The 26,233-nt window shown below is 37.6% G+C and overlaps 2 protein-coding genes across 5 annotated transcripts in view; both read right to left on the bottom strand.

The window, feature by feature from the left end:
* The window catches only part of LOC311169071 (small ribosomal subunit protein bS1m-like), a gene marked incomplete at both ends in the record, with an annotated part of 86,432 nt that extends 72,085 nt beyond the window's left edge, over nt 1-14,347 (bottom strand). The window contains 2 exons of the mRNA XM_084230765.1: nt 344-525; nt 14,132-14,347. Coding sequence (XP_084086891.1) covers nt 344-525; nt 14,132-14,347 — 398 coding nt within the window. The remainder of the gene's footprint in view (nt 1-343; nt 526-14,131) is intronic.
* Nucleotides 14,348-19,942: 5,595 nt separating this feature from the next.
* The window catches only part of LOC311168385 (tumor protein D52), a gene marked incomplete at both ends in the record, with an annotated part of 30,461 nt that continues 24,170 nt past the window's right edge, over nt 19,943-26,233 (bottom strand). For 2 of the 4 annotated variants that reach the window (XM_084229796.1, XM_084229797.1), the window contains 3 exons: nt 19,943-20,062; nt 20,973-21,021; nt 22,480-22,521. In XM_084229796.1, coding sequence (XP_084085922.1) covers nt 19,943-20,062; nt 20,973-21,021; nt 22,480-22,521 — 211 coding nt within the window. The remainder of the gene's footprint in view (nt 20,063-20,972; nt 21,022-22,479; nt 22,522-26,233) is intronic. The other 2 variants (XM_084229798.1, XM_084229799.1) reach the window with 1 other exon arrangement.

The following is a 26,233-nucleotide window of genomic DNA, read 5'->3' as shown; positions in this document are numbered from 1 at the left end:
AGAAAGGTCTAGAGTAGACACTTTCTCTATTTATTTCTATAATATGATTCGGTCTTAAGCATTACAAACTCCTTAATCATTGTAATTCATCACATATAAAATACCATTGATTGCTAAAAGTTAGTTTGAATTTTAGGTGTGGAATGGCTTATTCTCAGAATGAACAATCTTCCAAAAAATTGCTAGCACTGCTTTGAGAAGACACGAATCCAGCCAAACTTGACTAAGTATTATCCAAAGAAATAAGCACATCCTTTCAAAAATTACCTAAATCCAATAATACTTTTGAGATATCTCCATTTTTTATGAACACTCTTAAAACACTTGGAATGATTCTACTTACTCTCCATCCACTTCTGGTCTTCTACATACACAATGAAACTTGCCGCCAAAATCTATATAAAGATCATTCTCCACGATATGAAAGATTCGTCCAATAACAAGTTTATCTTTGGCAGGTCCCATTTGTGTAAGAGGAGAATGTCTCAGCATAGATGCAAAGGATTCCACATTTTTCTGAGAGTCCTAAATATGGAAAGAAACATTTATATGCACATAATTTGATATAAAAGTTATATAATAAATCTTACATGGGGAAAACTTTTAAAGTTTAATTGATATATATTTTCATTTTATAACAATAATAAAAAATATTTAAAGAGAATTTTCCTTTAAAAAGTCAGGTATACTCTTCAACTTCCTCTTCTTCCCTGTCCTTTTTGTAGGAGAGCCAAAGAAAATTAAGTATTTGCTTCGTGGGGGATGGTGCAGAAGTGGTGACCCAGAGAGAAATCTGGAATCCCAGTAGAGAAAGAAGTGTCCTTAGATAAACCCTTCTAGTGTGGGCAAAAGAGGGGTGGTCAGAGTCTGAGCAATGAAGAAGGCATCCAAGAAGAACACTGACTCTGTTTCTAATACTGGCTATGTGCAAAAAAAAAAAAAAAAAAAAAGTCTTCAAATTCAGATATAATGAGAATGACAATTCTTTAACACAAACTTAAATATACATTATCATAAAAATGACTAAGGGCTCCTCAATTAGCAGTCTGAACATGAGTTCCTGTTGTGGAATATTTTTAAATGACCACTTTGTTATAATGTTATTTTTTCCCAAAATTAAAATTTCAAAGGAAAAACAGCTTCTCTAATTGTTTTGTGTTGCTTTGTTGTCTAGAAGTCTTTTTACAGATTGAATTTACTTGAGGTATAACTGAACATATAACACTACGTAATTACTTCATTTTTTAACTTAAAAATTTTTTTCCAAGCACAAGCTTTTTCGGAAATTCATGAATACAGATTTGTGCCTTCTACTGATATTTAAATTGTATCCAGGTTCATTATAAAAGGATATAACTCAGAAACACGCGGACAGAAGAGACAAACAGGGCAAGGTGTGTGGGGAATGGGCTTGGAGCTACCATGCCCTCTCAGAGCACATCACTTTTTCTAACTGCACATGTTCACCAACCCAAGAAGCCTCCAAACCTGGTCCTTTTAGGTTTTATAGAGGCTTTGGTTTCTAGGCATCTTCAAGTAAATCATTGGTCGTTGTCAAATTGTTTGAATCTCAAGTCCCTTTCTCCACCCAGGAAAGAAGGGTGGCAGTGGGTAGGACCTAAAGATCCAACCCTTGAATTTCTTGGTTGGTTCCCAGGGAACAAGACCCCATCCTTAGGTCACCTAACAATATTCCAAGTTACATCATTTACATGATAAAAGACACCTTCACAAATCTCTTCACAACAAATTTCAAAGGTTTTAGGAGTTCTGTGTCAGGATCTGGGTCTAAGACAAATACATATCTCTTATTATAAATTACAGTACCATAGGAAGTGAGATTTCAGGGTATCAGAAGAGCTGCCAAGCAGTTCCAGACTGAGGATAAAGGAAAGCAGACTCTGAAAAAGTTGACAGTCTGGGAGATAAAGGTATGAAACATTAACGTTATTGAAATCATTTAAAAATGGGGTCAAAGTGGCCACTGAAGAGTAACTACTTTACTGTCCTCTGTAATCTAAGGCAACCCTTTAGACTGGGCCAAACAAATATCCTCCAAAGAAGTCAATAAAAACAAGAATCATCTGTCTGAGAGGAATGATAATGTAAATTTTACTTTTACTTTGTGACAGCCCTCCCCGCCAACATCTTACCTGTGACTGACCATACCTCGTCCTCCCATATTGCCTCATCTTCCTTTTCCCCTCTATAAAAAAAAAAACTGTTGACTTTTGGCTCTCCTCAGGAGATATTTTAGGTTTCTGCCTTAATCTGTGTACCCAGAATTGCAGTTCTCTACTATACTCACATAAATGCATTTCAGCTTACCCATTAACTTTGCCGTTCTCTTACTGAAGGTTAACAAAGGTGTGAGTAAGGAGTTGGAGAAAATGACAAGGGTAAAACTGTGGCCCCAGAAAAGGCTCAGGAATTTGAGAACATAAAGAGAAAATCATTCTAACAGATAATAATATGGCACCTGCAAAGGAAAAAAAAGTAGAAATGAAAGTCTTAGAACCACAGTTACAAAAAAAGGCTGGGTGGGGGGGGGGGGAGGGAGAGAGGGAGAGAGAGAGAGAGAGAGAGTAAAAAACAAGGAGGCATATCTACCTACTATTCTAAAAAAAGTCTTCTGCATCAACTTCCACCCATTCTACGGTACCATTCCTCTGTACACCACCCACACTCCAATGTTTAACAAACATACCAGTTAAAATGATCTTTCAGGAATGTTACATAAAAAGCAAATGCAAAAAGTGCTGTCAGAGATCTGATATAAAATAGTACCACTGCTACTCTTACCCTAACCCTGCACAGCAAAAACACAGGAACAGCACAAAGTCTGTGAAAAAAGTCCAGGACAGGAACGGACTCATAAACAAACACTCAGAAATGCCCCTAAAGTAAGGCTTTGAACACAAAGAGATGAGACAACCAAAATGGCCCCAGGGAATAAAACCTTAAGGTAGGGCTATCTGAATTAATTCTGGGCTATCTGGGGTTGGTTCTCTGAACTGATTTAATTTAAAAGCACTAATGACCCTATTTCCAATGATAAGAGGCATTGATAGTTTATGGCATGTGGTGGCAAAAGAGTTTGTTAACACCTGTAGACACCTGTAATCAAGTGCCCAGAGAAGGCAAGGCTTTGTGGTGAGAAAGTATTTGTTGCTTCACATCAATTTGCTACATCAAGTCAAAATGCAGAAGTATAAAAGTGTTGACCGTTAAGTACCCTAAAAAATTGTAACCTCAGAGTTTTAAACTCCCAGCTAAAGGTCAGTGTAAGGGACCTAAAAGAATCTATGAGTATCCTAGAAAAAAATCTTTATTTCATTTATTCTCAAGGCTTGAGATTTCTGAAAAACAAATCCAAAGTTCAATTCTCCAGAAGGCGAAATGACAATACAAACTGAATTTTCAATTCTGTGGGATCTCCAATGTTAAAATGAGGGTGCTGATTAGAAAGGCCATGGATCCTGAAAATTAGAATGGAACATATAAGTAAATACTGATGATCCTGAGAACCTTCAGACCCAAACAGCCATGTGCTCTGTACCAGCAGAAAGGTCCTTCCACCCCAGTCTCAGGAGGGTAGTCTCCCCTTTCCTGAAGATTCTGCAATGGACTACTCTGTAATAGTTGCAAGGGGCTACTGATCAATCTAAGCACCTATCTCTATCACTTCTCATTGCTTCCAGATCTGCATTATTCAATATTGTATCTACTAAACATAGTGACTACTTAAATAAAAGACATCAGTGTAAAAGAATAATAACAGTACAAAACAGAACAAAGCACAAACAGACAATTATAAATCAGAGACATACTGCAGGGGAGGAGGAGGGAGGAGCACAGGGGACTGAGGTGATGGTGCACAGGTGCATTGGTGAAGGAAATTCCATGGGGACTACACCTGAGTGAGTGAGGGGAAGCAAATATTGTTTAAAAAGAACAACAATGTAAAAAAATTTTAAAATTTTTAAAAATGTGCTTTAAAAATAATAAAATTTAATTAAAATTCAATTAAAATTAAAATTCAGTTCCTCAGTTATGCCATACTTCAAATGTCCAGTAGCCCTTTGTAGACAGCATAGATGTTATGGGGAATGAGCACCATCACAGAAAGTTCAATTGGAGAACACTGACCTAGACCTGTAACCAATAGCAAGTGTCATTATACCCCAAGGGTTGAGATACACAGTATAGTCCATGAGGAGGAGCAGAGTAGACCAAAATAATTGCATGATTTTACTAATTTATATAAACAGAAACTGGGGACATGTGGAAATGGATCCAAAGTATACTGAATCAGTGTGACAAGACAGTGTTGTCTTTGGTCAAATTTACTAACACAGGCTAATTGAGCAGAGATGCAGAGATAATATGTTAGCTTAAGAAGCTAAGCATGGCTTTTAATGGTTTGCTTGGTTGGGTGAATGAAACCTGGACCTACAGATGAGTTGAAATATCAGAATTTCCTTCGTATACCATAGACAAAGGCACCTAAAGACTTGGAACTGGAATGCTGGACTAGATAATTTATTTTATGGACTCTCATTTACTCCTTACTATAGTCCCCAAGAGGATCTATAAGATATTCACCGCACCAAGGCTAGGAGAAATACATTTGTGAAGGAAGCACCCGCATTCCTGAAGACCTGTATGGTGGCTATTACTGTTGGCCAGGACTGTAAGTAGAAACTTTAGCCAGAAAGAGTTCCCTGAATTCAATAAAGATGATGATCCTGAAGTTACAAGAGTCAAAAGAGCACTTCAAGCCAACAACATGGTAGTCATGGATATAATGCAGCAGTCTAAGGAGTAATCAGAATAGTCTGACCTGTAGAGATCTTTGGTGTTGGGTGGTTGATTACTATGTACCCAGGAAAGAAACAGAATTGAAAATTCTAGTTCTAGTGAAGAGTAATCTGATAGGAATCACCATAAATGAATATCACGGCTCCTCCACCAATTCCCAAACTTGACCAATTCCTAGATATCAAGTCTCTCGAATGAAGAGATCATGCTCCACAAAGAACCTACTACATAGCCAAAAATTCATACCATCAAACTTCCTCCTGGCTACCCACAAAGGACCTGTTTCCCTTGTGGTTATTTAGCAGGAAAATTATCCATGGAGAAGGAGAAATTTTTATCAAACTTTTCAAGAATTATCTGAATTAACACTAACTTTCAGAGACCTGATCTACTACCAGTTAGAAAAGAGGCTTATGGAGGTCACATGATAAATGGAGTTTCAGCGCAGGTTCATTCCCAAATCCACTCTGAGGCTGTCTTCCCAGTTCCTGAAAGCACAACTGTAATAAGTATACTCACCTACTGGCAGAAACCCCACAGATTCCCCGACCTTTTGAAATGAGGGCAAGCAGAAGATACTAGAACTTCCCCTACCTATCAAACAAGTAAATTGAAGGCAATGCTACATTTCTGGAGAGACTACAATTAGTGCCACTATCAAAACTTGGAAAGTGAAGGGGGGTAATTCTTACCACATCCCCATTTAACTTGTTTATGTGGCTCTGCAGAAAACAAATGGATCACAGAGAATGAAAATTTATTATTATAAATGTAATCAAGTGGTAACTGCCACTGTTTTTCCAGATGTGATTTCATGGCTGAAGTAAATCAAATATGCCCAGCACCTGACGTGCAATAATTGATCTAGTAAATGCTTTTCTAGTCCTGCTAGTAAACACTATATTCCACACTGTTATATCAATTTTCCAGCTCCATGTCATAATCTAGTCTATACAAACTTTAACTGGTAGTCTATTCTACTAGGTATCACTCTGATCTACCAAACCTGCTGAGTGGAGCTGGAAACAAGAAGAGGCAACCACTGTGGGCACATGGTAAGACACAAATAAGGCAAATGGTGGGAAATAAATCCCACAAAAATGCTGGACTTGGTGAAATTCCTAGAGACATAGTGGTCTGCAGCATGCTGAGATGCCCCTCCACTAAGAATGAAGCATGATATCCAGTGGGCCTCTGAATTTTGGAGGCAACAAATATCTTATTTGGACAAGCTTCCCAGCTCTTACCAAATAACTCAAAAAGCTGCCAGTTTTGAGTGGGCCAGAACAAGGTAAGGTTATACAACAGGTCCAGGCTACCAGGCAAGCTACTCTGTTGCTTGGGCTTTACAGCCTGGCAGATGTGATACACTTATATGTGTCTATAGAATATATAAATATATAATGGAGAGTTAGACAGATCTCTATAGGTAAATCACAGCCCAGTGTCCTGAAGGAAACTTGTAAAGAAATAGCTTCCCAAGGTGCAGAACTTCAAGCAGTGGCCCCAAATGATCATTTTGTCAGCCTAAGGTATGGATCTATATTATTTATATGAAGTAGCCAATGATTTTGCTGTATGGTTACGGGTTTAGAATGAACATGATTAGGAAATAGATAAGGCCTGGAAAAGAAGGTATGTAGATAGCCCTCTCCAAATGGGGTTGGAGAAATAAATGAATCACATTTAGCAGAGAAGAATCTTAATAGTCTATAGGACAAGACACCAGTCCTGTGAATGTCTGTCAATCTCTTTCCTCAGCCACTCATGTCTCTCCTAAATGGGTTCAAGAACAAAGGTAGCATGGTAGCAGGAGGGGTAGCTCAACAAGCTCCATGCCACTGGCTAAGGAGAGATTTCACCTAAGTGGCTAACAAGAGATGGAGCTATGCATGGATTCAGGAACACTGACTTATACTCACCAAGGTACATCTAGCTATAACCACTGTTAATTAACCAACCTGCCAACAGCAGAGACCAACACTAACATCCAATAGACAGCATCATTCCCTAGAAGGATTGGTCAGTCACCTGGCAGCAGGTGTATTACATTAGGTCATTCTATATGGAATGATAAATCATCCATATAAATACAGAATATCTCATCACTGGAACAGAGATGCCCTTCAACTAGTAACATCAATGAAATTTTAGGATAAGGAACTATCACTGAATACAGACTTGTATTCACATCCCATAATGCTTCTACCAGTTTCACTTTCCATAAACTTACAGAATCTCTTATTGTCATGGTAATCCATGCAGCACTGCTTCTACACAAAGAAATAATTTTACAGGAAATGATGTGAATGGAATTCACTGGTGTTAATAGTGAGGAGTCTCAAAGACTAGTGAAATATTTTTTTAAATTAAACAGTCTATCTTGCTATTCCCTGATACAGATGTATCACAGATTGTTTAACCACTCACCAGCTGAAGGACATTTGAGCTGTTTCCAGTTTTGAGTTTTACAAATAAAACTGTTACGAACATATGTGTACAGCTTTCTATATGAACAGTTCTCAGTTCTTTCAGATAAATTTCCTTTGCTCCAGTGTACATTTATCTCCTCTGGGAGAACCCAGTGATCAACTTGGGTCGTGGGCCAAGCTGATTTACTGAGTCCCCAAAGTTTTAAAAAGGGAGGTTAAACCCAAACTAAATCAACATTTTAATCTTATTCCTAAGTTCCTACAAACCACACTCTGCTCAAAAATGATCTGTTCCCTTTTCTTTCCTGTTGCTTAATACAAATAGATAAAATCGAATTTAAGGGTCACAATCATGCTACAAAATTAATATGACCAAAGAGAAAAATTTAACATAACTTTTAAAAGGAAAGCAAAACAAACCTCAAGCACAAAAGAATGGGGCAAAATTTCTGAGCAAAAATGAGATTAGGAAAGATAGACATATAGTGCAAGCTATGCTGACTTGGGAAGTCAGAAGAGTCTAATTGGGCATGATCAGATCATATAACCACCCACAAAATAAAATACATACAGAAAAGATTCATCTTTTCTCCTAGGAAATGTGTAGTGTTATTTATAAAATTATTTAGTTGATAAAAACCTGCTTTCCTTAGATAATTGTATCAATCTCAAAAACCCTTTTTCATTGTCTTTCTATTAATTGCCATTTCTTCTAAACATACTTTGAAAATGTTACTCAAAAGTGAAACTAAATATTTAAAAAAAATTTTATTACTAACTCAGAGAGAATGCTCTGAAAATTCTACAATGAAAAACCAGCTGGCACACGGTTAAAACCAGAAATATTTTTCAATATTCCTATATAAAATACTAGTTTTTAAGACAATGGTAGAATTTTAAAACTTGTCATTATAAAACAAGTGAGAAAGCAAAGAAATAAATGAAATTATATAACTGCTACTATGAGTTTAAGAGACTTAAAACTTACACTAAAAATTAGAGAATTTCCTCATCTTGAAACAAATTCTCTAAATAAGATGTATTATGGGTTTTTCTAGTATTCTGAAAGAATAAAATAGTAATTTAAATATTCTATCTTCTGGAATATTTCAGCATTTTGAAATAAAAAATACCAATGAGAAATATTCATGAAAAAGTGAAAAATGTTTGCATCAATATATTGTAAAAATAAAACCACAAACTACTAACATCAATATTCTACATAAATAAGCTGAAATAGAAAATGTCATTCTCCACATTACTACAATAAAATATTCTGTGTGGTTTCAAAATTTCTTTCAAGCCATTTCAGCATTCAATATGCTGAGGGGTGATAACCCACCCTCTACTGTTAAAAAACAGTAATACTCATAGAGTATTGATAGAAAAACCATTCTTTCTCAACTACTGCCACCTTGTGGCTACAAGATGGGTCATTTGTTACCGCATAACTTTCAGTCTACAAATTACTCTCTGAGATTTTCTTAAATATTTTTTGAAGGGAAAAATATATGTCTTAAATAATATATTTATCAATTGTTTACCAGGCCCTTTAAATGTAAGTGTGTGTTAAGCTAGTTGCAAAAATTAAAAGGATTTGATTCCTACCTTCAAAACAACAAAAACAATAACTAGTTGAAGAGAGAGATGCATAAACCAATATTAAAGGTAATAAACCAAAGAAGAGAAACAAATAAGTGAGCAAGGGGGGAGTATGTAGGCTACAAACTTCCATACAGAACAATGGCCTGTCAGGTCATTTAAACTTGAGATTTCTTCAAGTAGGAACCTCAATGAAATTTTAAGATAAATTCAGGATGAACTACTCTTGATTAAATTCCTACCCGCAGGAGGGGGAGGGAAAAGAGAAGAGGGGGCTACCTTTTAAAGATAACTTGCTAAAATCAGAAGCACAATGAGGTATCACCTCAACCCTATGAGAATAGTCTTTATCAAAAAGATTGGAAACAAATGCTGGTGAGGTGCAGGAAAAAAAAGGAATTCTTGGTTAAGGATGGGAGGAATGCAAACTGGTGCAACCCCTATGGAAAACAGTATGGAGAGCCTCTACCTCCTAGGTATTCACCCAAAAAATATAAAACACTATGAAAAGATTTATGTACTCCTATGTACCTAATAATACTATGTTAGTATTATTCACAGTAGTCAAGTTATGAACCAACCTAAATACCCCTCAACAGTATACTGGACAATTCAATTTTAGAGCATATATTAAAAGAAATAGTCAGCTATTTTAAAAAATTAAATAATGCCTTCGGGACAATATAGATGAATCTTGCGATCATGCTAAGTGAAGTAAGTCAGAAAGTGAAAGATAATTTACCACGTGGTTTCACTCTTTTGTGGAATATAAATAACCAAAGAAAACACACTGGTAAAGTGCTATACAAATAACCCTAGATTCTGTAGAAAATGTGGTTGTGGGGGGGGAGGAGAGAAGAAAAGAAAGAATAGAGGTGGTATGTGATATTGGCAATGGAGGGCCAGTAAAGCATGTGCCCATATTGAGTTGTGAGTTTGTATTCCCAAAATTATATAGTTTTGTAAATGAATGACAAATCAATACAACTTGATTTTTAAAGAAAATGACACTGAATAAAATAGGCATAGTTTCTGCCCACCAAAAATAATACAATCAGTTTTCCTGATGATTTTCAGTAGCAGCAAATAAATATATTGAGTGTTGGGCCTCCCCTGGTGGTGCAGCGGTTGAGCATGGGGCTGCAAAGCTGCTTGCGGCCTCTGCAGCGTAGGTTTGATCCCTGGCCACCAGAGAGGGTCCCACATGGTGCAACAGACCTCTCCTGTGCCCGCTGCTCCCCTCAGCAGTGTGTTTCATCAGTCTGCTTGTTCTGTTCCCTTCTCTGGCTCTGGTGAGTTCTCTCACCCTCCTGACTGTACCAGTGCTTATATAAATAAATAAATAAATTTAAAAAATATATTGAGTGCTTACTAAGTATTAGGCACTTGTACTAAGTGTCTAAATACAAGCATTCCTTGTTTTATTGTGGTTCACCTTTATTGCACTTCACAGATCGCATTTTTTATAGACTGAGGTTTGCTGGCAACCCTGCTTTGAGGTAGCCTATAGTCCATGTACTCATTTCATGCCTCTCACATTTTGGTAATTCTCACAATATTTCAAACATTTCATTAATTACTACATCTGTTCTGTTGATCTGTGATCAGTGATCTCTGATACTACCACTGTAATTATTTTGGGGCATCTCGAATCACGTCCATGTAAGTATGGGAAATTAACGGATAAATGGTGTGTTCCAACTGCTCCTCCCACCAACTGTTTCCCCATCCCCATCTCGCTCCCTCCCTCTTCTCAGGCATTCCTACTCCCTGAAACAATATTGAAATAAGGCTAATTAACCCTGCAATGGCCTCTAAGTGTTCAAGTAAAATAAAGAGGTGCAAGACTCTTACTTGAAATCAAAAGCTAGAAATGATAAAGCTTAGCAAGGAGGCCATGTCAAAAGCCAAGATAGCCAAATGCTAGGCCTCCTGCACCAACTGGCCTTTATGTGAATGCAAAGGAAAAGTTCTTGAAGGAATCAGTGGTGCTCCTCCTGTGAATTCACAAACGGTAAGAAAGAAAAACAGCCTATTGGAGAAAGTTATAGTGGTCTGGATAGAAGATTAAATGAGTCACAACATTCCCTTAAAACAAAGCCTAAGCCAGAGCTAACTGAAGGCTGAGAGAGGTAAGGAAACTACAGAAAAAAATTTTAGGCTAGCAGTGGCTGGTTCATGAGACTGAAGGAAAGAAGATGTCTTCATAAGATAAAATATTACATGTGTATACATACGTGTGTGTATGCTGGAGAGTGGTATACCAATATATATTTATATGTACACATACACACATATAAATTATCTGGTGGTGTGTACTAAAGAATCCTACCTAGAGAAGTGAGGAAAAGGAAAAGGAGGCTTTTACAGTTCACATGAGCTTCAGTGCTACTTAAAAATTTTTTTTAAAGTAAGCAAATATTACTTTATTATTTTGTAATTTTTTTTCAAAAATCCTGATGACACAATAAAGATGAACTTTATTCACCTTGTAATCTTAGGATATTCCTTTAATTAAGTAGATCCAGAAACTTCAAAAAGTGAAATTTTCTTCACAAAGTTGAATGTCAACACCTAATAACTGCTCACACTCTTCCACATAAATGAAGGCAGAATAAGCACTCTTCCACATAAATGTTAGGCAGAAAACTTCCAATGAACACTAAAATTAAAACTAATGTGGTATTTTCAGTTTTCTTATCACTGTTACAATTTTTTGTTCAATTATTCTGAATGAGAGCATTTAACTGATAAGCTGAAGCCTGAACTATTCTCACTTGTACACTTATGTGCAGTCACACACAGATCTCAATTCAAAGACAGTCCAGGCATAACTGAAGTTCAATGTGTTATGTATATTGTTCATTCACACATTTGGCAAACATTGACTGCCCACTTAACACCATGCACTGTGCCAGATGCTGGGGACATAACAGAACAAGACAGATGAGGTCTCTGCCCTCTAAAATTTATATGCTAGTAGGGACAAAAGTCAGGAAAAGCTTTACCCTGAAGTAGCACACTTTATTCTGTAGCCACAAGTTAGTATGTTAATATGCCCTTAAATTGACAAACAGAATAACTTGTTCAGTTTTAAAAGGTTAATTCTTATTAAATACTTAATGAAATAGTGGAATTTCATTCAAAGAACCATATGATCCTGGAAGCATCTCTGTGTGACTACACTGGGGAAGGCAGGAAGCTGGAGGAGAAATGGCTAGGTGCACATAAAAGCTAAAATTGTATTGTGTTAAAGCTGACTCGGCATCAGTCACTAAGCTGAGAGGATTTTAAGATGACTAAGTCATCTTAAAACTAAGTCTAAGCTTTACCTCTGCACTGGACTGGGTCTTGAATGGCACAGGCCACTGATGGGGAGATGTGTACTTCTCAGCAACATGAATGAAGGTTTCCAAGATTCTCAAGCAAAGCAAAAAGATCATCTCATTAAATTTGACGGTAGTGTCCAATTTTAGGAAGATGTAACTGGAAATGCTCCAAAGCTAAGAGTTAGTGAAATGAAGACTACAACCTAGTCTCCTCCTGGAAAAACACAGTAAGTGTGAAAGGGGAAGTATTCTGAGCTTCAAACACTTACTGTTCTTGTGATGCTCTAAGTCATACCACATATATTGTATAAACCAAAATAACCCAGTGTTTCCTATAGACAGCCTTGGTATGGCAGACTTCACCATCTAGGCTTATGTAATTATACTCTGTGATGTGCACACAATGACAAAATTGTACATTTCTCAGACTCTATCTCTTGTTACATGACTCCTACTTAACAGTACTTCTCAAAGATTTCTACCAACAATGGACCTAAAAGTCATCACTTAAGACACTTTCAAGTCAGTCACTGGCATTCTCTTAGGATTTTACAACTTCTCCAGGTATCGGAGACAGAATTATGTGCCCCCTGAGATGTCTATATTGTAATCTATAGAATTTGTGAATTTTACTTTTCATAGCAAAGGGGAATAAAATTGCAGATGCAAAATGCAAAATAAAATTACTGAAAATAAGGACATTGTGCTGGATGGTCTGGGCGGGCCCAATGTACTAAGGGGTCATAAACCTAGAAGGGCAGGCAAAAGAGAGGCAATAGTAATGTGATATGAAAGGGACTCAACCTATTGCTATCTTTGAAGACAGAAAAGAGCACTATGAGCCAAGAAAGTGAGTATGCGCTTTTTAAGCTGGAAAAGGTAAGGAAACCAATCCCACCTAGAAACTACAGGAAAGTTCTTGCCAATGCCTTGATTTTAGCTCAGTCTAAACTCAGCACCCATCAGACTTCTCACTGACAGCACTCAAAATAAAAAAGTGTTGTTTTCACCTACTAAATTTGTGGTAATTTGTTATGACAGCAAACAGAAAGCCAACTACACCAGGCTTCTCCTAATCCTCGGATCTTAAGAAATTTCCATCAATAATGGCAGCTACTGGTTATATACTAAATTGCAGGCAATTTTCTATAATCCAGAACACTACCAGTTTATGAAAAGTTTGGTATTGATGCCATAGACACTAAGTACAGAAATTGAGTTAATTTTTATATGTTACTACTACCAGGCATCCAATTTCATGTCTAATAATAAAAAGAAACTTCTGACTTTGTTTATGTCTTCATTATCGAATAATTCGGTTATATTTTACAAAAGTATTGCTGAGACAGATGGATAGTTTATCCAACTTAAAAAAAAAAAAAACCTCATTTACAGAAAAGGAAGGTGAAGCAGTGACGGGTTAAATCACTTGCACAAGTTCACAGAGACAGTAATTCTCTCATTCACCTCAATGGTTTACGAAAACCTCAAAAGGTTCCAAGCTGGAGCTACTGTGTAGAACAAGAAAGACACAGTCCTGCTTTCCGGTGAGTCCAACCGGCCTCTGGTCGCCCTAGACAGCACCCACCCCCGAAGGCAGCGCTTCTAGCTGGTTTCCCTTGCAGCCAGGCGGTCGCTCGCATGGACTGTGGACAGCACAAGTGCAGCAGGTGAATATCGTACAAGTGTACTTTTCACCCGAAGGAAAAACACCAACCATGCTCTGTCCCAAGTAACCAGAGCCTGTAGCCAGACGCCCTCCCCTCCCGGGCTCTCCACGCTCCACCGCACGCTCCAGCACCTACACGAGGCTCCACCCCAATCCCCGCCTCCCAGCCCTACCTCCTAACCAGGCCGAGTTCCCGTCTCGCGATCGCCCCGCCCACGCAGGCTCCGCCCCCTTCTGGCCCGGCCCATAGCGCATCTGGCGTAGTTCCCGCGACTCACTGTCATCCGCCCGGGCTCCGTCTTCCGCTGCAGCTCCGAGTGCCGCTGTAAAGCGCTCGCAAAGCCGCCTGGGCGCGCTTTAGACTCTGAGGAATCAGAACTATCGCTCCCGGAGCTACTTCCGGTGCCTGTACTTCGACAGGGCCGGGAGAGGAGAAGCACTCGTAGAAAATGACTCTCGGCCGTCACGGCACGGGTCCGACACAGCGCCGCCATGACTGCTTCACAACCTCTAACCTTTGACCCCTCCGCATGCGCGCCGGTCACGGGGCGGAGCAGTAAAAGCTCCGCCTACCCACGGTTTGAGGGCGCTGTCCAGACGGAGCTGGGAGTGGAGTGGGGGTCGCGGGGAATTGCCATTGAATTTTTGGTGGCTGGACTTTACCAGCTGGCCCCGGTTCGCCGAGTTGTGCTTGGGAAACATTTTGACTCGCAGGAATTCGCCCGCCGGGGCATCTCTTGGGCCTTATTCTGCTGTAAATTCTGGTAATACCACGCTACGGTCTGTTTTCTGGGGTCTCCCCAAAAGGGAGAGAGGCCCCTTCACCAACTGTTCTTCAGGCGGTTATTCAGTTATATGATGCTCTCTGATTACCCTAAAATTGGGAAACCCCAAACACACACCCGTTTTTCTCCGTATCATTTTAACACTAAAATGCCGATAATTTCCTTTTGTTTACCGTCTGCTCTCCCAATTTTATAAACTCGTTGAGATGTTGGATGCCTGAGGCCGGGCAGAGAGTAGGGTTCAACAGGCATTTGTGAAATCTCTGATCCTAGTTTGTACTCGGTCGCCTCTTCTGTAATGCACCCATGTTACAAAAATGGTAATCTGAGACGTTTGTCACTTCCAGTTAGCCACATTCTCTTCTAAAAATTTAGGGATGTGCCTAAATACGCACCACCAGAAGCCATTACCCTCTTGATTTTCTCCCTCCTTACCCCAAACCTCAACTCCCAGAATTTGCCCCAACGACATTTTTGGGAAAGTGTTTCCTAATTGTTAACCCATACTCTACTCAGTTTATTTATATTAATCGCAGTTATGGGGGGTCATGGGGGACTGGGGGAGGGGATTGGCAAGCACCTTACAATTCATTTGCAAGTACCTTCATAGAAATTTTTGTTTAACCACAGCCCTTAATGATGCCTCTGACTGGATTTTAAATCTTCCTGATGTTTTTCAGTTGCACAGGCAGTACAAAGAATGCTAGTACACTAACCTTGATATGGTTCATACGCGTATAAATCACGATTTAGGATTACCTAACCAATTTATTCTTAAAAAGTAAGTAGGGGGCTTAAATTCAGCTCCAGGTGAATTCTCCCTCTTGGCACTCTAACCCTTAATGAAATCTTGGCTAAAAGAGTTTTGCGGCCTCCCTGGTGGTGCAAGGGGTTAAGACACAACCTATGAAGCTGTCCACAGCCACTGCAACATGAGTTTGATCCCCAGCCAGCCAGGGCTACCCACATGGCACAGCAGACCTCTCCTGACTCACCCACTTCTCCCCTCAGCAGTGTATTTCTGTAGATCTGCCTGTTGTTCCCCATTCTCTGGTGAATCGTTTCACCACCACCACCACCCCTACACACACACCGCTGGCCTATACCCCAGTTCTTGTATGCATTAATAAATTAAAAAAAAAATTTTGCACTTTTTATGACTTGTTACTTCTTCCCTTCAACAAAAAGTGTGGTAAATTTTTGATCAGCTCTTAGTTCTATTCCTGAGGAACCTCACCTACTCCAAACAAATCAATGTTGTTGATTTGGTTTCTTTACTTTTAAAATAAAGCTATAGCCCCTGTGCACTTTTAAGGAATAGTGTTTTAAACATAACTAAATCAGTATCTACAGAACAAATGGGGTTTCTAAGGCTCCACCTTTAAAATTAGACAGAAGTATTATATTCATGTTCTACCTTAACCAGATGATAAATTCTTTGAGGCTGTGACACGTATTTTGAAACAAATCCTCAAGTTTTTCATGTATAAGTTGGTATCAAGTCACTTCCATATTGTGCTTAGTTTTCTTGGTAGCCCATCAGAAGCTAACATAAGGACTGGGCAAACCCCTAAGATGTCAGCATACTTTGCCCATGCCTATACCAACACACGTGTAACATCAGCTGTAATATCTCAGCACTTTAGGGATTCTGGTCCCACTCCACCCCTTGAGCCATCCTTCCTTCTTGCTGTATTAAAATTACAAGCCTCTTTTCTCCCCCATTTCTTGCTAATCATCACAGACTTTGTAAAAATCTTAGTGATGGCAAGGACAGTGAGTGAAAAATAGTTCAACTACGGGTTCCATGTCTACTGGCTGTAATCTTCATCTATAAAACAGTGACACCATCACATCCTTGAGTAAAGAATTAAAGAAAATGAATGTTAAAAGACCAACACTTATTGCAAGCTCCATAAATAGTGGCTTTTAGTGGCCAGATAGAGGTGACCTGGAGGTTATTAAAAATACATTCCTCTTAAGCATGCCTGACAGTATAGAAAAATGGATAACGCCAGTTATAGACTATTTTCAACTTTAAAACAAGTTCAAATGGAGAGTGAAAGATCATAAGCACTTACTATGTGCTAGAAAAACCACCAAATTAATCACGCGACTAACCAATATCAACATTACATATGAGAATTGTTAAGTATTTTAGTTGCCAAAGTAATATCATTACATATGAGAATTGTTAAGTACTTTAGTTGCCAAATAGCATTAACTAATTCTGGCAGATGATAAGCACATGCAGAACCTGCCTTCTGGAGGCTTAGAAACTAAAAGTGAGTTTTTTGATTCAATTTTAGAATCAGAATATGGAAATTCTGAAATTAAAGCATGCAGATTTACTTAAAAGTGATCTTTATCGCACATGTAACCCATATAGTCCCGATAATTAGTCTAATTATGAGACAGTCACTACTGGTCAAATGTCTCTTTACTATGGGAAATAAATTTTTCATGTCGGTCTTTAAAGTTAAAAAAAAAGTGACATAGGGCCTACTGCAACATCTTCGCTGGAAGATATAAGCAAATATGCACTTATAAATGCCTTTAGGGGGTCTGCATGTAGCACTGTCAGTTTTGTTTGATACATTAATTCCATAGCTGCTTATGGTTTACTTCCATATCCAGGATATGAGGGTCTCCAGAGAGATTGTATAATGGTCTCACCCTTTCCTCAATAGACAGGTAATAATACAAAAGAACCCATACCCAAATTATAAATTTTTATTGTTTTTAAATACTATACCAAAAAATGGTGTATATTTCTTAACAAATCCAGAAATAGTTGTTCCAAATTAAATGTTTTTTCTCTATTTCAGTAGTTGCTTTGAGTTACTAACATGATTTCTATTCCACTGATTACTTTGGCCTCTATTGTAAGCATAAGAATTCTTGCTTTATTTTTCACAAACTCCATAAATTAAGGCCATTCCTATGGAAAATTTCAGGAACTAATTTCTTCTTTCAGTTTCTGAATCCTTAAATATTTGAGATGTCACTTTTAAGTTGCTGTTTTCTTACAGTGTCAAAAACAAAGTACAAAGGATTGAGTCACAAGAATCTCTGTCTCCAGTATCCTTAGTAATTACTATATTCTAAATTTCTTACCTGTGAATTGATAATATTGACTCCTCCACAAAGACCAGTTTGAATAATATTTCTAAATTTTTTTATCTGTTTATTTTTCTAAATTCATCCTCCCTCTACTATTCATTACTTCTTTTAAGAGGCAAAGTAGTTTGCAATATATTAAATCATCTTTTAGTTTAAGTGTAGGCAGATGTCTAGAAAACTATAACCAACACCCACACACACCCATCCCACTTTCCACGGCTATGTCTATCATTTCTCCCCATATAGTAAAGAGATTTTAGGATATTTCACTCAACTAAAAAAATTGCCATCTTAATTTCATTTTGTTATCTTGAAAAAAAATAGTAACAGGGCAGGCCAACCAAAAACAATGTGATGAAAAGATGTGATAAAATGAAGGGCATGTTGGTAGAAAAATAATTTAACAGTTATGCGAGTAACCATAATATTTCTATAAAATGACAAATTTCTACACATGCATTCTCGCAGGTCAGTTCTTCACCCTAAAGCCTCTTTAAGGAAATAACTTACAATAAGTAAGATACCATTAAGCAATGACTTAAAAGATGGTTACATAAATGTCTTTTTAAAAGTGTAGACACCAGTTGACTGTTTAATACAACAGCTGTTTCCAAGCCATCACTGGTGTCATAATAAATATTGAGACCTATACTGCTGATATACAGAATTTATTAAGCTTTTCACATGTAATAAAGCATAGTTTCAGTTGCATCTAAAGTGCTAACAAAAGCTCTAGCAATCAATAATGGCAACATGTTATTTTATAACAACACTTGTGGCTTTTGAAATTTGGTTTTCATAAGATAATTTATCCTGAAGTAAATCTAGTCATGCTGTTAAAAAATGCTTTATGTCACACCAAGCATGGCAATTAACATTTGGCATACATAATAATAAAACAATCACAACCTGATAAATAACAAATACAACATTGTAGGCCATAACCATACACAGCATAAGAAAAAATTATTGGTGATGAGTAAGCAGCTATTAAAATTCAGAGTACCTTGGCCTCTACATAGAAGCTTTGGTTCATTCAGCCCTGACATTCAGTTTTCAAAGTAGGGGACAATGTCTACAGTATCATTTTATAATTTCTAACACACTGAAAACAAGTAGAAAATGGTCAGCTGATTTTTGTTAATGCATTAAATCCTCAGGAGTTATCAGCAACCCCACAGTATAAAAATTTTTCAAGTTTTATTAGTCATGTAACTGTGCTTCTTATTTTATATTGTGCTGAATGGATTAAATGAAGACAACCATGTTTACCCCAATGTGATTGGTTTTAGCATTTTTACAGCTACCTAGATTTAAGAAACTTTGAGACTTTTGAGCTGAACAATTTGATGAGAATGTTCACATTTCACCCTACTAATAACACTATACACTTGATTCAGTATGTTGTTAATTTACTCTGAAACTAAAATTTCAAGTTGATGAAAACTAAGTTGAAATGGCATAATAACCAATACACTGAAGTGGTAACTGTCACAAATGGTGATAAACAAGTAGGAAAGGGTTCCACTCTCACATCACCTCAGTTTGAATGAACTGTGCATATAGTCACTTACAAAACTAAAGCAAACTGTATATAGAGCTGATTTATTTAACTCTCTGCTGTCTTCAGACACCCAACACAGAAGATACTTTACTAAAACAATGCTTATTCAAAAATATTTTCTGTAGCTGGTAGTTCCTCCCCTGAAGATAAGGAAAATTATGCCAAAACTTTTAATAACAGGATTCAGAAAATTTTAGGAATAATTTTAATTGAGTCAAATCTCCGGAAGTTAAAAGAGGGGAAAAAAAGAAAATTATATAGCAGATAAAGATGATTAACCTGTATCCCAAATCCAGGACAGTTTTTGAAAGTAGGAAAGCAATTATAGTCACCTGCAATTTCTTGGATCATTCTAATCAGAGTTCCCCAGCACTACACAATTTTTATAATGGTATTACCTAAAGAAAGGACCTTGAGTATGCATTAAAGAGTGTTTCCCAGGAACAGAGGTGTAGATATTTTTATTTTGTTCAACCCACAAACTATTTGGTCAAAGGAATATGTAAAGCTAAATAAAAGCACATCTGGTAGAAATTCATAGCAATGAATGTTGACAAGATGTACTTGGATCTCGCTTGCAGCATCTGGCAGTGGGTAGCAGAACAAAGGTAGGAATCTCACAGGCTCTCCTGAGTCTGTTCTGGAAGAGGCTCCGTGGCAGTGGCACTAGCATTTGCAGTCGAATTCAAGATTTCTCCAAAATCACCACCAGCAGGCTTGGTTCCCCCTACTTTAGACTTTTAAAAAGGTTCAAAAGGGAAAAGACATCATGAAACATAAATTTAGATGACTCTGCATAAAGTAATTCTAAATTTACTTTGAATAAATCGGGAACCTAATAGTTCAGTGATTATTACATATGTGCGGAACATATAACTCTACATTGTATGCATAAGGAGTTTAGTACTTTTGTGTCGTTTGCTGCATTTAATAGAAAAATGTATGTGGTATTCCAGCTGAAATACTCAGATTGGTAAATTCTACCCCTCCTTTTTTTCCTTTCTGCCAATTGTTTTTCAAGAAATTTGTTTGAATAACTTTTTAAGGTTTATTATTCTAAAATATCTATTGAATTGTCTTTATATTTGGCTAAGACTGTATTCCATCAAATTGTTCACCAGCTACACTTATGCAAAAAAAATGAAGAACAACAAAGGAGAGAAATACATGCATTTTTCCCAGTTAGAATGTAAGCTTTCTAATGCTTTGCTCCTGGAAAGTTTGGTGCCTACATGTATGTATACATGTTTACATACGTATCACTGTTTGCAGGGTAGGACCAATTTGGGTTTTTTTTGGGTGCTTTTCTATATATTTTTAAATTTCTACAATAAAATTTATATTAAACTTTGGCCAATTACAAAAATTTTGAAGTGAATAAAACAAAAGGCAACATGAACTTCTAGAGTACTATTGTTTTTTAAAGCATGCATTTCCTTTCTGCTCTTAGTATTTGCCATGCTATAACACACATTCAAAAAATACTAATTAAAAAGTATACATTACCTGAAATATCCATTAAGAATATAAATAATAAAGTCATTAAAGTTCTTTCTGGTTTAGAAAAAAATATGAATGATATACCCAAACCAAAGAAAATTAAGGCACCAGCAAGATAGCACAAAAACTGTTCATCTCTCTACTTGCCTTTAAGTTTTCGACCTTTTCTTCAAATGATTTGAAAGTTGGGGAGTTCCTGCAGAGAAAAAAGAAAAATAAATTGTAAAATTACAAATACTGAGGGGAAAAAAAAAACACCTAATGATTTTGTAAACCTCCTTAGTTGACTTTTTCTTTGCCATAATTCTCAATCAGCAAAAAATATCTCTCTCTATGTATATATCTATGTCAGTATGCACACAAATATGTCATATATGATTCTCAATTTCTGTTTTGAGGTTTTCACCATGCTTTTGATTCCATGAACAAAGCCCATCTTAGACTCACATGATATATACCTAGTCCAGGATGTGTGTGAGGAGAAGAAACATCAGGTCAAGCATCAATGTGTCACTTCCCCAACCAACTAGCCATGGTACAAGAAAATGCTGCCACTAGATCAGTCTGATTTTGGTTAACACTCTATGCTGTAGAATTCTTGTTTAAATTCACAAATCATCTGGCAAGACTCCTGCATGAACTCATTATCAGACAAGCAGACCATATGGGACTCCATAACTGGTTGCCAGAAGCAGCATAACTGGGAGAGGCGGGGGGATGGAAGGAAGGGAGGCCCACAGAAGCACAGCTCTGCCTACTTCACAAAGCTGCCACATCAGAGCCCATGAAATTGCCTTCATGCCTTCACATTCATCCATATTAATTAAGGAGGATCACAGCGCCTATGTTGTTCACACATGGATTTCGTAAGCTTTGATACTATCCACCCAATACTATCTTTCCTACTACACCAAGAAGTGAAAGGTGAAGAAGGAAACAAGGGGTTTCTTATTCCCACAGCGGTGATGGGCAGGCAGGCCAAGGTGTGATTCTCAGGCTAGGGGTGTCTGTACTCTGTGGGGAAGCTGTTAACATAAATGCAGATTCGCCAATCCTACCCTAAGCCTAACTAATCAGAAACTCAAGGGGTGGGGGTCAGCAATTAGGGGGCTTTTAACAATTCCTGCAGGTAGTCCTGATGTACACTGAAGTTTAAGCAAAACACATACTTAAAAAAAGAAAATCCTCTCTCTAGAGGGGTTAGGAGAGGTAATAACATAACCACTTGCAAGTGCTTACTGATGAGAAAGGACAGTAGAATTAAATCACAGTTGGCTCCAAATTTAACAACGTGGAGGGAAATAGAAAAAGGAATAGATAGGATGGAAAAAAAGGTGGGGGGCAGTAAATGTAACTAAAATTATTGCAGAAGTGGTTGGACACCTATATCCATGAAGGGGAAGTTTATTAAGATGAGTAATATTAACCTTTTTAGTTAAACAGATGTCAGATGTGAAACAAGCCAACAAAATTGTTTAGAAGTGATAATTCCTTTTTTAAAAAAATCAAACAATATCTCTTGCACTCATCCTAACAATACAGAAAGAGCAACTGAAAACTGCTATCATGTTAAATTTGTAGCTTGTTTGCAGTAGAATTCTGATTCCCTACTTAGAACAGTTCAAGTTAAACATCTAAATAATGAATACTTTACCTCATAGCAGGCATGCTAATTGAATGTTGAATGGAGCGTATACTAAGAGGCAGCATTAAAAAGAGATAGAAATGAAGTTAGTATAATAGTAATTGCACATTATTTAAAAGGCAACTAAATTTTAGGTTTCTAGCAGCTTCGTCTTTTAGGCACCATGAAGAATTATCTACTTTTTTGAGATGGAGGGGAGCAAAGTTATTCCAATATAATTTATTTTTATTCATGAGACAATTTAATCCCAGTAGTTAACAGAACAATTTATGATTTTTTAAATAATTCAACCTTGCATTTTTACAGCACTTTAAAAACTATAAAGTGCTTTCACCCGTACCTGTAAGGCATTTAGCATCAAGAGTCAGAAGTTAAATGATTTACCCAAGGTCACTTGGGTCTTTGGGACTCAAAAATTCAATGTTCACCACCTCCCCTCAAAAAATAAAGCACACATGTACATGTACACACAGGCACAAGCAAGGCCGGTGAAGGGCTCTGTGGCTGTCTTTCCCTCACATATTTGTTACCTGGTAAGAACAGGAAGGTCTCCAAATAAATTACTTACTTGACAACTTTAAGTAGGTGGGACTGTAACTACTTATTGGGGCTGCATTACAGTCTCAATAGTAGTAGTATCTATTTTCCATTAAGAGGTACATATATTTCATCACAGTTAAACCTAATGCTATTAAATGTCATTCAAGTATTACTTGTCCTCCCATTTTACTTGCACCAACTTCTTACTCCAGACAATACAGTTCCGGTTCACAGAGGCCACCTCACAAGGTGAAAATGCCTTAATTCTTGGGCTCACAAAGTCACTGTGTCCAGTTGATATTATTTCTACACTTATAATATTTTGATTACTGACATGGCATTTTTAGATAAGCAAGACAGTTCAAAGTATTAATCCTGAATAATATTTTGTGTTTGTGATTTAATTTTCTCAAAGACACAGTGTTTATAAATGACAAAGAGTTCCAAATATATTGCCTCAAATCTACTTTTTTGTATAATTTATTTTATTCATGAGGTATGTGATAATGCTATAAATGAAAATATGCCAGTAGCTTGTGTAGACAAGATAATCAATCAAATATTTGGGCATTTTTATACTTTATTCTGCACATAACACAGTAAGAGATTTGTACATTCTCTCTCCTATAATAGTGGCAGCTATCTCAGGTGCAAGAACATAATCTACTCAGAGAAACTTGTTCTTTTCGTTTCTTCTTGGTCTATTACAGAATGCTGCAGTCTACTGCAGGACAAATTAATAAAAATTAATAAAAATCACCCTTCTTGGCTTACAATACCAGAAATCAAACGTCACCTGCCCTTCCTCAAACTCTGCTGTGTAGCCACATTGCCAGAGCCACCTTCTGTCAACATCAAATAGATAACTAGGTCAGGAGCTCCACCCACCACAGATAACCTTCTACAAATTGTTTGGACTAAATGGAAAAAGAAAGAATTAAGAAAACAGAGTCTTATCCTGGGATTTTGTAATTAGGACACTATGCCACTGGTTAGTTACACTTAAACTAGAAAGTCACGTACATCTGATGTTGAGGAAGACATTTTGGGTCAAAGTGGAAGCTACAAGAATGCAGAGGATGTCAGTTCCCAAAGAAAGGACTGAATCTAAGCACAGAGAGAGGCAGAGAAATGAAGAGGAAATGATCATGAGGGGAAGGAGCCAGGTAGGAAAGGAACCTGATGCTTAGTTTCTAAAAGCAACCTTGGTTTCTAACAGTTTTCCAATCAGCTGGGCTAGCATGAGTAGGTCCCAGCCTGCTTAAGAAAAAGCAAGATTTGGAATGTTTCTCCTTGGATTCCAAAACAATTTGTTTCTGTGCAACATAGTGCCCTTTTTGTCAGTTAACTTTATAGTTCTCATAGACTTAACTAGAACATTCATTTTGGCAGAAATGACCAGATTCTGGCAAAAGAAGGTGAATAATGGCCAAACATGAGACAAACTGCTTGCAGACTGAATTCATAGTTTCAACAAAATGAAGAAACAGGTGGGCAAAGCAAGGACATATTTCAAAAATGCACAGCTAATTGTTTTGTGGTTTTGGTTTTTTTTTTTTTTTTTGGGTGTGGGACCCTCGCCGGTGGCTGGGGAACGAACCGGTGCTGCAGAGGCTGCGGGCAGCCTGCGCCACCAGGGGAGGCCCAATGCACAGCTAATTCTAGTTACAGTTCCTAAGCACCCATGTACAAGATCACTTCCTCCAGCTGGCATTTGGTGGGTCCTGAGTCCCTGCAGCCAGCACACAAACTAGTTAAAGGGGAACAGAACAAATGCAGAATAAAAAGAATAGAGAATTCTAGATGCATCAAATTGACTGTAAATTCAGCATCCAGGGCACAATGTAATTTAGGATTATCCACATAAAACAAGTCTTGAGATGATAAAAGTTGAAAAAATGAATTGTAAAGACATTTGGAATTATCAGGGGATAGAGAAGGAAAATACGAAAGTATTCTCTGATGAGAGGAATGAGATCCTTTCTTTTCCCATTCAGTGGTGGAAATTTTCAGTGTAACAGAATTGTTTGGAAATACCTTAGTAAGTCCAAAACAAATATAAGTATCTAGAGGTTTACATGAAGAAACACCCATGTAAAAAGGAAAAACTTCCTTTGGAAATAAAGTCAAAGTAGTACTTCTTAAATATATCAAAAATATTTGACTAATAATGTTACTGAAATGTGATAGTGAGCTATTAATACTACTATAGTTTATACCTAACACTGACACCAAGTGAAATGAGAAGGCTCTTTTAAAGTTTCTCTCAAAAATTAAAGGCATAAGTCAATGCTTACCATATATGTGTAGAAAATAAGCAAACAGGAGAGGTGGATATGAACACACTATCTTGGGCAAAAGCTGGTTGTCCCCAGAGGATCTCCCAGTTTAGTGCTCATTAACACATCCCATGTTTGATCCCCAACCTGGCATAGACACCTAATTCTTAGGACATCAAAAACAAATCTCGGGCCTCCCTGGTGGTACAAGGGGTTAAGACGCAACCTATGAAGCTGTCTGCAGCCTCTGTAGCACGAGTTCGATTCCCCCAGGCCAGCCGGCCTGTGAACAACCCACATGGAGCAGCAGACCTATCCTGACTCGCCCACTGCTCTCCTCAGCAGTGTATTTCCATCAATCTGCCTATTCTGTTCCCTCCCCCATCTCTGGTGGATCCTCTCACCCACCACACCTCTGGCCTGTACCCCAGGTCTTGTATGCATAAATAAATAAATCTCTCTCAGCCTCACTCCCTTTCTTCTTCCTTATTCACCCATCAAACTATAAAGCAAATATCTATATCTACATCCCAAGTACTAATTTATTAGTTGACCAAATAAAATAAAAACTGTTACTAAGTCTAAAATACATGTCAACAAATGATCCACAATTCCATCAGAGAGGGAAATCACTGCCATAGGTTTGCTGGATAAGGGTGGACTCAGAACAGAAGATTAACTAATTATTTCACAGCAAGTGGGGCTTGCTTTATCTGCCTCTGTGGGAGAAAGGGTCTTGCTGTGGGATCAAAACACTGAAGATCGACTGTCCAAGTTCACGCTTCTGGGACAGTTGTTGGGGGGCACATTGCCAGTATCTGTTCTGTAACTCACTGATCTAAAAGAGATGGATTTTACTTGTATGTTTCTGTATTTTTTCATCTATTTCCTATTATATGTGATTGCATAAAAACAGACTACAATCAGAACTTCTTAGCACAGAT

This window comes from Talpa europaea (genome assembly GCF_964194135.1).
Source record: "Talpa europaea genome assembly, chromosome: 3".
In the NCBI taxonomy this organism is placed as follows: Eukaryota; Metazoa; Chordata; class Mammalia; order Eulipotyphla; family Talpidae; genus Talpa; species Talpa europaea.
This window is presented reverse-complemented; position numbering and strand designations above follow the sequence as displayed.